Here is a 12535-nt window from a genome sequence, read left to right as displayed (position 1 = left end):
AGGCACTGTTATCTGCACTGGAGTTGTCCTTGTGCGTGTGGACAGGCCTCTCTCGGCTAATCAATAACCCCCATTGTCTCTCTGATCACTGGAACGATTGAGGTGGCTGGATTGTTTCAAACAAAATGGATTATTGGCCTTGTTTTGTTTTGTTTTTTCCCTGTCTGTTGGGGGAGTTGTGTATGCGTGTGTCCCTGGTGATGTTTGTGTTCATTTTACAAGGAAGCAGAAGCTGTTTGCTGTCATTTTGTCTTTTCAGAATGCACCGTCAGAACACGCTGAGTCTGTCAAACTGTCGAATAGGGAAAAAAGAAGGACAGTCCTGACCGAGTCCTCTCACTTTTTCTTTTGCTCGTTTCTCTTCCCACGAATGCAAAGGAGAGATGACAGCTTTAATTCAGACAGAGACAGAAAACAGAGACACAATAAACAAGACGGAAAGTGAGAAAGAGAGAAGCTGAGAGGCCAGATTATGTTAGCCGCCATCCTCTTGGATTCTGCTGTGATGCCCAAATGTGACGGTGCTGCTGACTGAGATTTGCGGAAGGACTTTCAAGTCATGAAGGGCACAGGGAGTGTGTTTTTGTGTGCGTTTGTGAGTGTGTTTGTGTGCATCCGTCTGCGTACAGTCATCACAGTGAAACACAAGCCTCCAGGGGATTTGGGTAAATTTGCCACGCGGGTCTTTTATCTTTCTCTTGTGCAGTGTGCATGTCTTTGAAAACATGGATCTGTGAATATGTGCATTTTTCAGTCTGTGTTTGTATGTAATGTTTGAGTGCACTGGAGTGTGATGATGATTATCTGATTATCTGATGGACGGTGCCGTTTGATAGAGCAGCAGATGTTCTCTGTGTCTGTGTGCATGAACTGCCATAATCTGAACTTGAAGGGATCAGGCAGGTGATACTGGGTTGTAATTGGAAACACATACTGCAGGCTTTAGCCATCAGTCACCAGAGTATTTGCTCCATTTAAAATCGGTAAAATGACTTTGTTTTTTTGTAGGAATCCTTTTGAGTTTTCTAAACTTCAGACTTTGTTTGTTTTTAGCATGGTTTTGTAACCAGTAAGTTTTCTTAATATAATATCCTCCTGAGACCCAGGAAATTAAAAGTTTCAGCTTTTTTACATTAAATAATTGCCTTGATTGGAAACAGCATGATGCAACTATTTTTTTCAGATCAATTTTAAAAATTGTTTTATATGGAGTGTTCTTTGTAGTGGACAGTATTTATTTATTTGTGATAGTTAACAAGACATTGTGGACAGAAAAAAAAACAACACATAAAGAAAAGCAAAATCAAACTAATAAACAAACCATGTTTTATTTATTTTTTTAAAGTAAAGCTGTGGAACTCTTGTCCCCTACAGAGGACAAAAATGTATTGCTGGGTCTCAGGAGGATGTTGCCCATAAAGTTGGAATAAAATAAAATACCTTTTGTCATTCATTCATTCATCTTCTGAGTCCACTTAATCCTCACTAGGGTTATGTGGGGCACTGCAGCCTATCCCAGCTATCTATGGGTGAAGGTGGGGTACACCCTGGATGAGTCGCCGCTTCATCACAGGGCTTACCTCTTCTCATGGTTGTGACAATGTAATTTGTTCCTGATAGATAAAGTGTAACTGGGACTCAGTATGTAATCGTTGCACCAGGTTAAAGGTGATAATATGTATAAGTAGGAATAAGAAGAGGAAAACCAAATTATGCCAGTTTTATAAGTAACAGTGTACATGCAGAATTGGCTGAAAAATACTCAATAAATGTACATTATTTGAATGAGCAAAGTGGATAGTGGTGTCATTAGTTGTCTTTTTATTATTTTGGGTTATGAGTGAACTTGTTTCAGACCACAGCTCAGCAAAGCAATGTGCTCACATAAGATTTTCTCCTGTTTCAGTACCATTGTTTGCATATTAGTTGCCATTGTGTCTCTCATTTTCCTCACTAGTTCCACATGTATACACACACACACGCACGCACGCACGCACGCACACACACACACACACACACACACACACACACACACACACACACACACGCTTCTGCGAACCATGTAATCCAGTCAACAGCTCAGCAGGACTGATCCCTCCCAATTCCCAAAACAAAAACACTTTGTAAATATCAGCCCAGAAAACTTCGGTCTCAGACTCACTGTCTTACAATTAGGTCTCATGATATTATGGAATGTAATTAAGTTTCTTTTTAAAGCCTTACAGGCTGGATTAAATCAAATTCCAATTATGGAATATGTCATACAAGGTTTCTGCTCACCAATAATCAAGGACTTTTATGTGGTAATACAAGGTCACCACTGAGAAAAGACAGAAAAATAATATAAGAATCAGCCAGAAACCAGGAGGTTTAATATTCTGTCCAGGATTTCTGAATGCAGTCATTCATAAAGAAAGCAGTAGCACATTAACCCTCTAAGACCAAGACCATTATCTGTGGCTTGAATACCTATTTTTCTTAAATGTTCAATACTTTTTGAACCATTAATCCACACAGATGTGTAAAAAATTAAAGTGGAATTCCTCAGCTTTTCAGTGATATTTCTTAGCTCTTATTCAGACATGGAGGGGCACCATAGTGAATGTGATTAGACCCAAATGTTGTGCGCCACTAATTCATCATAATTTCTGGTTTTAAGCCAATGAATGACTGTAATTTTCTTCAGAAAGGTAAAAAGTCATGTCGGACAATAATTTATTTTAAGGTCTAAAACATCCAAATTCAAACACTTCGGTTTTTATTTGTGTTCCAAAGCAATAAAATTTCACATTTTCACACTATATTTGATTTTTGTGAAAATTGTGGCTTTAAATGAACTTGTGAATCAAACAATGTTTCACACCTGATTCTGATCAATACTATAGAAAAACTAAATAAAGTAGTAAAGGTCAGGTACCACAAAAATGGTTCTTGGTCTCTGAGGGCTAACGTGTCAAGACAAAAATCTGAAATGGTTGACCTCAACTAACCAGGAAGTGTCATTTAACTCATATATTACAAGTATTTTAATGAACTCTTTATGCAAGTTTCATTCAGTTGACTTCAACATTTGATCAGCATCATCTACAGACATTGGTGAAAGTTACTGAAATGCTGTAGAAGACTTTTAACGCTGGTGCAATGGCTTTAAGTTCTGATGATGCATTGTTGCAGAAAAAAAACAGCCCATAATAAAGTCTCTGTTCTCACTTTCTTGTCAAGTCACTTCTCTGAATCTAAATATCACCAATAAAATGCCACTAACTGACCTAATCTTGAATTCTGTGATCACCTATGGATGTTTGCTGCTCTGTATTGAATTATGAATTGTGTGTTTTGCAGGATTGAACACCTGAGTCTGAACATGGCCATGCAGCTGTTGGTGGGAGTCCCTCTGGAGATGGTCCACGGAGCCCTGAGGATTGGACTGGTGTATGTGTGTGGTGTGCTGGCAGGTGGGGTTTGCAGACACACACACATTAACATATAATCCGATCTCACCTTTTGGCTCACTGCATACATTTCCCTCCTCCTTGCTGAACTTATGCACTCTGTCTTCATTCCAGATTCACACACACAAACACACACTCTATAGGGTTTTGCCTTTCAAGTGCACCGTTGTTCCATCTGCTTGTTGTGTGTTTTTTATGCATTCAGTTTCCTATCAGGTTCCACCCAGTGTGTTAGAGGGTATTGGTAAATGAGAAAATGCAGCATGCGTGTGGTTGCTCAGGACAGATGGCCTTGTGTTTCGGTCTCGCTACCAGACGTAGTGGGGTGTAGGGGGTTGTCAATGCCCCATCAAAGCCCCTGCATCCCCCTACGGCCACGTACAAAAGGGTGGAGTGCAGAGACTCATCTCAAATGGAGCAGGATCATAATGAAATACTAAGGGTTTGTGTGTGCGAGGATAAGGAGACAGAGATGGAGGATGGGAGATGAATTCATAAGTGTTAATAAAGAAGGGAGTTTTTTGGAGAGGGGCAACAGAATATGAGGCACATATAGAGGGAGGAGGATGTGGTTTGAGGATGGAGGAACCACAAATGAGAAACAGCCAGAAGTGCAGCTTTAAACAAAATATATCACCGTCCTACTTCCACATCATCCTTAGTGTTTCTTTCAGAGCTGTTAAGCTGTGACATTAAGTCTGCATTTATTTCGACCTTATTAATGCACACATCATCCTATTCTTATGCTGGTCTCCTTTCCCAAACTAAACATATTTAGTGTGTGTGGTTTTTCAGTGGCATTTGTGAGTGACACCTCTAGCAATGAGAGAACTGGAGTGGAAATATTGGGTTACTTTTGGAGACCAGAGCTAGAGATTTTTAGGGATTGGAAATTCAAGGCCCTGTGGCAATGAGTGTGTGGTGTGTATGTGTTACTGAATTCAGCCACATTCTGAATATCTATGAACATTATGACGCTGTTTCTCTCTCTGAGTGTGCGTTTGTGGTATTTATTTATGGGGAAGTAACTCTGTGTCTAGAGTCACTATAATGCAAGTTATTTATTTTTTTTGTAATCAACTGTTTTTATTGATTTTAACCCTTTCATGCACGAATTATGAGAACCTTAGTCAAGATTTTTTTCTTCAGTGTTTGGCCATGAAAAAAACAATGCGATGGAGTTTTTTTTTTCTATGGAGTTACAAAAATATCCATGCATTTAATTTTTGAAGTAAAGAAACGTGTTTAAAACCCAATATCAGAAAGTGATATGAAAACAATGAAATAAAAACATTTTTAATGCTGCTAATCTGATGTCTTCTCACATTTTAACATATTCTAATGCTAGTAATTACTCACTTCATGGAGATAATATGCAAAAAAAACCCTTCTTGTCTAACAAATAACAATTGATTTACACTCAAACATGTCACTGCAGATCAGGTTTATCAAGAACAGCAAAGTTACAGTAATGATCTGAATTACAGTGTATGGGATGGTGCATAAGCATCCACTGTGTTGGCTGATATGGAACTAAAACAACAAAACCTATTAATATACAAGAGAACAGCTGGAGAAGAACTGTCCGCTGGAGTGGACAGTGCATGAAAGGGTTAAATTTCAGTTTGCAAAAGTAAACAAACAAATTCAGCATTACAATTACAAACATGACACAACAGCAAGTGCACACTACACCTGCACTACAAACAACCCCCCCCCCCCCCCCCCCCCCCCCCGCCCGACACCTTATTCCCCTCCTTGTGGGACACACAGTTTTGGAATTGAGCTTTGACAAATAAAGTAAAAATCAAATAACCGAATAAACTGAATATTAATCAGGCTTACAAACAGGACAAATACAGTTACCATCACTATTATGTAAGCTATTAAATAGGGATAATAGTTTTAAGACTAGGGTTCGAGTCAGGCATGTTCTGTTTACATATGTTTCCAGTTGTGTCCAAAAGTGTTTATGTCTGTCAACATGCACATTTAGGCTAGTATTATGATAAAAGCTTCAATGTGTGACATCTAGTGGCATCTGGTGGTGAGGTTTCAGATTGTAATCAACTGAAAACATCCCTCATATATATTACAGTGGTTGGTAAAAACAGGAAGACGACGAAATCGGAGCCAGTCTGGCTACAACAGACAGTGCACTGCAAATAATTAGTTTTTTACCAAGATAAAAAAAAAAACAACTTAGATTTAGAAGTACTTGATAATTTATCTAGTTTTAAGAGTTAATTTCTTATTTTAAGTGTTCATACATCTGTAAACATGCTTATTTCTAGATTTAACCATCTTAATTCAAGAAATCTTGTCAAGTGAAATAATCTTGCTGCATAGACTGATATTTCCCTTGTTTTGAGTACCTTTTTCCTCTGATTTAATGTTTATATCTTGTTTTTAGACATCCTTTTTTGCTGTGTGCTCTGGGTTCTTTAGTTAGGGTGGTACTAACTTTGGTTAATACTCAAACATACAGGTAGAGATGACTGCATAGTATCTTAATGCTGCATGATGTCTGTTCTGAATTTACAAACATGGTGAACTCCTTGGAGATGCCCCACTCTTGTATATTGATATAAATATTTCATGTAAAGTTAACAAAAACACAACAATTGTTATTGATTCTTCTTTCTTATATTTGCATGATCATATACTAATGTAAGCATAACTGTGAATATTCTATTGAAATAATGCAGCTAGATAATACACCTAAATCCTATATATTGGATCTTTAAAAAATTTGAATATATTCTTTTACAATTAACTAAAAATGAGTTAATTAGCAGCACAGAGATATCACCAATTATGTCGGTTACTGTAAAAAGGTGTGTTTCGAGTAGTTTGTGCCTTTTCTGAAGTCCCCACAGTGCAGAGCTCTGGTTTATGTGAGGATGCGGCTTTTTACACTTCAAAGCAATTTCAGAATTTTTTAGAGCAATTTCAGACATAATCTTTAGTGTCAGAACACTGACAAACACTGGCCACACAGATCAGGCTTCTGGTTGTCATCTAAATATTGACTTTGTGTTGAGCATTTATCATAGATTTTTTTTATATCTATAATACTTTGCAAAAGTCTTAGGTCACCTCTCGCTTTTTCTGTTTTAGTCAGGTTGAAATGAGGTTACATATTCATTTCACATTCTCTTTTCTTTACGGACAACAAGAAAATACAGGAATTATCTCCGCAGCCATAAAAGACACACAAAAACTGAACTAAATGGATTCTAAAGGTTAAAGTCACTATTTAATGTGACCCCTGAATACATGACAAGAAATAGCACAAACAGTTAGAAAACTCGGACATGTGTTCAATGAAACCTGGTATAAAACAACAGAAAATTAATGCAATGAATTAAACAAGAGGGTTAAATTCATGTTAAGTGCAAAGGGTCAAACTAAATACTACCACTCTGGTTTATAGAAGATGTTATTTCTCTGAAACTTTTGTTTTTACTGCTGTACATATTTAACAAACATCCAGATTGTATCTTAATGTAGAGACTTAGAAATGTATATGTGTATGCATTACATTACTTTTTTCTTGCTCAGATTTTATCGTAAAGAGATTAATGTAAATCAGTGTAATGTCTTAAATACAAATACAGGAGCCATGCTGTAAATAATTACATTTTAAGGTAAAGGCTTGAGTTAAGGGTGGGGTAGGTCTCCAAAAAATAAATGTAACTCTATGTAATGTCCTCACAAGTAATGGAAACAAGGATGTATCTGTGTGTGTGTGTCTGTGTGTGTCCGTGGGTCAGTTACAAATACCCTGGGGATACCAGCTGTGGTGGCTTGTCGCATTAACCTCACAGTGAAATGAGAAGGAAATGCTCCATAAATCACACACACACTTATGTACACACAGACACACAAGTCTCCTGGTCTAATTAGATATCGACCAACAGTGCAAGATAAGAGGCATGTCTGTTGTGTTGACTGTGATGTTTGGATTTGTCGTGTCTGACTGGGATTTTTTTTTTTTTCCTTCTCTGGGATCAGGAGGACTCAAATGTTCATTATGTGATGCCAAACCAATAGTTGCCGATCAATATTTGATACATGCCTTCATTTTGTTTCCAAATTTTATAGATGATGTAGGTTGTTTTGTAAAATATTTGTCCGTGTAGGTTCTCATTTGCCCAAGTCATCATTCTTCTTATGGTCTAGCTCTTTTGAAAAGAGCTAAACCAGTCCAGCTGAACCAAGAACTACCAAGAAAAAAAAAAAAAAATATATATATATATATATTATTTATTACGATGGCTTGATTTTCTTTAATATGATCTAGCACCAGGAGACTTTATAATAACTGCATATGTGTTTTGAGTAATAAAATAAATCACTACAAATCACGCATATTCAGCCTCACTTCTGATTTTTAAGCGTATATAGATTTTGCTGTTCTAACAAGCCAATAATCAAACCAGCTTTGAGAACATTAACATTAACATCCCTAAAAACTAATTACATGTGAATTAATGTGTTTTTTTTATTGAGTTATTTGGCTCATTACTTTATCGGTTATGAAAAAAAAAAAAAAAAGCAGACTCAGTCACAACACAAATAACAACATGAAATTTGCAAATGATGCTGCTAGAATGTGTGAAGAAGACACAAATCAAGCAGGAGTGAAAGGAGAGGGGCTCAGCTGGCTCATACCAGGGTCAAAGCAGAGTTCAGAGGTCAAGTAATGATTCAGAGAAAGGCGGGTGACCCTGAAGGACAAACACACACTGACACTTTAATGGACATAATGGAGTTGGTGGTTCAGATACAAGCAACAGACAAGTACAAAAAAATCTGCCTTCAAGGTTGACACGACAGGGCAGGTGTAGAGAAGGCACTCACTTTTAACACTTTTAACACATTTTGAAGGCCTATAAATCCAGTTAACTCAACATGAAGCCAGTCGGTTGATTTATTTCATGATAATCACTAATGTGCGTTGTTATTCCTCCACCTGCCCCCTGTTCTCTCTTCTGTCATGATGAACAGCAGCCAAGATAAATGAGATGCCACTGTCTACTCTGAAAACTCCAGACCTCCTGGGGCTTCACTGAGAGACTCTGAAAGACTATGTCCTTGTCTGTTTGTGTTTGGGCATGTAAGCAACCACAGTGCTAAAATAATGTTATTAAACCACAGTAATTACAGGGATTGAGGTCACCCTGCCAGACACATTTCTCAAACAGAGGAATGATGGAGGTGGAGGTGTCCTGAACCAGGTGTTTGAGTGTCCAATTTAGGGAGATAAAAATAATTCAGTGTACTTCAGGAGTAGTATCCGGTAGGTGAAATCTTCACAAATATTACTGGCTTTATTATTAATATCCACAAATGTTATTATTATACTATATTCATTACACTGCGCATCGGTGAATTAGGGTTTTAGTTCATGTTTATGTGTGACCTGCCTGTCTCATAAATGGATGTATTGATCTCTGAGACTGGGTCTGCGTATTGACTGAGTGAGTATCTGCACGTGATTAGATTTCGGTGCATCTAGCATAGGGATGCACATGAATAATTGATTAGTTAATTAGTCAAAATCGAAAGCATAGTCGGCTCATTTCTATTTAGGATGCAGTTGGGAGGTGATTTTTGTTTTACGTCATAGAAATGCAGAGCTAATGTTTATGGCACTCTTTCCGCCTAAATGCTGCGTATGTTAAGTCTGAAAAAGGGCTTAAGGCAAACCTGGGCAAAGTAAGGCCCATGGGCCACATGCGGCCCGATGGCTGACCCTGACCGGCCCGCATGAGGTCACTGGCAAATTAAAAGTCAATGCAAATATTTATCAGGGTAATAGATGCAACCAATGCAACGCCACAGCTTTTATTTAGTAGGATCTGCTAAATTAGCGTGTTTTCGCACATACTTTCCATTCTCAGCATGAAGCTTATGGTTATAATAAAGCTTATTGGTTTGTTGGTCAGTTTCAGCCCATTAAGATGTCAGCTAATGCCAAAAAAAGAAAGAAAGATCGATTAAGAACGCAGAGATTTTAACAAGACATGGACTTTCTAAGTATTTCTTCACTGAAGTCAGAAAAGGAACTGAGATATGCAAGCAAACAAAGCTGCATTTATGGTTTTTCATGTAAAGTTAACATGGAGCTGGTTTTGCACATTTTTGAAAATGTTTTTGCGAATATTCATTAGATAGTTGTATTCTGTGCTCCACATTTTCATTGTATCATTGTACTGTTTCATTTACTGTTTTTATAGAGATATATATTGAGCAGAGCTGCAAGTGAATTGATGCTGCCCTTAATAACTGTAAAAGTTTCTCATGTGGCCCCACAGGAAAATTAATTGCCCACCCCTGGCTTAGGGTATATTATTAAAGAAATTAAATAACGTGCTTGTTTCTTTTTTTTTTTTTTTACTACTACTATTTTCCTTTTATGTAATAATAATGAACGTACTAACCAACTGAAACTGGCAAGATTATTTGACCTAAAAAGCCATTAAATCTAGCGCGATAATTAAAGAAACAGAGCATAAAAATTAGTTTCATTGTAATAGATGGGATCTTTGACCATCTTTTTTTGGCAGGATTTACACTTCTGAGATACATTAAATCAAAGCTTGATTTCATTCTGATTCAACCTTATACTATTTCCCACTTGGAGAATAATTTCAGAAATGTGGCAGAAAATAATTGAGAAATATTGAGAATCTCATGCTTGAGTGAATATGTATCTCATCTGCCTATGCACTATGGTGTATTTTGGAGAAACAGTGAACATGCTAGTGTGAGTGTGTGTTTGAGTTGAAGTAATCACCTAGCTGCTTATATTACTCTGTAGCACTTAATGACCTGGTGAGACTCATGCTGTTATTATACCAAGTCACTGGGCTTTCATTATGGTTCACACATCTAAGGGGGGCAAAGAAAAAGAACAGCAACAAGAAGAGGAAGAAGAGGGAGGAGAAGTACAAGTCCTTTCATTTCACTTTCACTCAGACACTTCTGAGAAAATACAGGGTTAGACGTAGAGCTGCGCAATGTATTGTTTGAGCATCGACATCGTGATGTACGTGTGCGCAATAGTCACATCGGAGGTCCTGCAATGTAGGAGGCAAATGAACTCAACATGTTCTCATCTAATTTCAAGGGTATGTGACACACACTGTATGCAGCGATCCACCAATCACAGTCCTTCTTAATCAGTTTGGAGTGAGTCGCTGGTAACAACATTGAAAAATAGGACCAATGGCCCTGTAGCTTACCAGCCAAATTAAAAGCTTTGGAAAATGTATCCAGATGCCATTTATTACACTGATCAACAACAAATTTATTGTTTAAGTTTTTTGAGCTGATTTAGGATAATTTTGGTGTGCTGAATCCAAAAATCACATTAATTTTGCTCAATCAGGTCAACTTTCTGAACTATGCTACATATTGGTTTTTTAACATTTTTGCTTACATTTATGGGCATTTTCACATCATATGATACAAAATTCTTTCATATTTCTTGCAATAAACGAGTTCTGAAGATTTTACTTTTGCCATTTTATGATTAATGGTTTTTTTAATATTACAGGTGAATGAAATGGCTTCGACTAAAAGATCTTGCAAAAATAAGCCTGATGTATTCTGCTACATCTGCGGTGAATACACCATTGTACCTAACAGGAATCCTGTTAGAAAATGATTTTTTTTCTCTTAAAACCTCTTTTGGGTGAGAGCTATATAAAAAATCAACTGATAAAGTCACAAAAATGTAATCAATTTTGTGAGATCAAATTTTTCAAAATCAAATTAGCAAGAAAACCTGACCCGATTGAGAAAAACAGATGTCATTTTTGGATTTAGCGGTGCAAAATGGTCCTAATTCAGTTGAAAAAACCTAGACAACTTGCAAAAAACATTTTTTTGTAACCCAGTGTTATCACCCAGTTTTGTGTATTTATTATATTACAGACATAGCCCATGTTTTGGTCATATTCCAATCAGATCTGTAAAAAATTCAAATTCCAACTTGATATCATTGATACTTACTGATTTATTGGATCAATCCACTTCCTATCTCTTATAATGGGAACATTTTTCAGTCGCACCAAATCCAGAATGAGATCCGGATCGAAATAATTGCAATACCTTGTGTTGACATCATCATACAGAAGCTGTATACCAAGTTTGAAGTCAATCAGAACTGGAGTTTGAGAGAAAAAGACGATTGAAATTTTTTCCACATAAGAGCCCATGTTAAATTTTCCGTAAGTTCCCGGATCCAGAAGAAGATCCTGATCAGCATGTGGACATTTGGTCATCTCCCCATCAGGGCTGGACTGTAGAAATTTACACTGGATATCATTTATATTTACTGAGTTATCGCATTGATCCACTTCCTATCTCTTATAATGGGGAAATTTTTCAAAGTGGCACCAAATCCAGAATCAAATCCGGATCCAAATATATTCACTAACTTTATATATCGCAGGGTTAAAAAAATCGCAATGTCAGTTTTTTCCAACATCATGCAGCCCCAGTTATACACCAGTGTTTCCATTTGCAACACAGAATTATCCATGAAGATGTTGAGTAATTTCAGTCCACTGACTTATAAATTAAAACTGTATGTGTATGTTGATCATGTGTGACCAAACTTGTGGAATTGTGCAGAATAATTGACTCGATGACGATACTGCTGTGGGTCCCAAGACATTATATTGCCAGTCAGATGTTTGTGGGTTGGCTTGTTCGATGCTGTGCAGCTGCTATACCACATTTTATTTATTCATTCATGTGCAGTTACAAAATGATTTCACTCAGTTGTACAAGCCCTGGTCTGTCCCAAGAGTAGTTCTGTAAGGTTTGCATCTAAAATGTGCTCTCACTGGCAATGGAGACTTTTTGTGTTAGTAACATATGGGGTTATGCTATTTCTTTTCTTTTTTTTTATTAGCTCCACCAAGTGAAACGGCAGAGGTTATGTTTTCATTGGGGTTTGTCTGTCTGTTTGTTTGTCTGTTAGCAAGATAACTCAAAAAGTTATGGATGGATTTTCATGAAATTTTCAGGAAATGTTGATTCTGGCACAAGGAACAAATGATAAA

At 37.1% G+C, this 12535-nt stretch overlaps 1 protein-coding gene across 4 annotated transcripts in view; it reads left to right on the top strand.

Annotated features, from left to right (window-relative positions):
- rhbdl3 (rhomboid, veinlet-like 3 (Drosophila)) overlaps nt 1-12535 on the top strand; it is a 90733-nt gene that overhangs the window by 70552 nt on the left and 7646 nt on the right. For all 4 annotated transcript variants that reach the window (XM_030137582.1, XM_030137593.1, XM_030137574.1 and 1 more), the window contains one exon: nt 3343-3455. In XM_030137582.1, the coding sequence (XP_029993442.1) occupies nt 3343-3455 (113 nt within the window). The remainder of the gene's footprint in view (nt 1-3342; nt 3456-12535) is intronic.

Source organism: Sphaeramia orbicularis, chromosome 1 (assembly GCF_902148855.1).
Source record: "Sphaeramia orbicularis chromosome 1, fSphaOr1.1, whole genome shotgun sequence".
NCBI lineage: Eukaryota > Metazoa > Chordata > Actinopteri > Kurtiformes > Apogonidae > Sphaeramia > Sphaeramia orbicularis.
The sequence above is the reverse complement of the archived record's forward strand: the minus strand, read 5'-3'. Positions and strand labels throughout refer to the sequence as shown.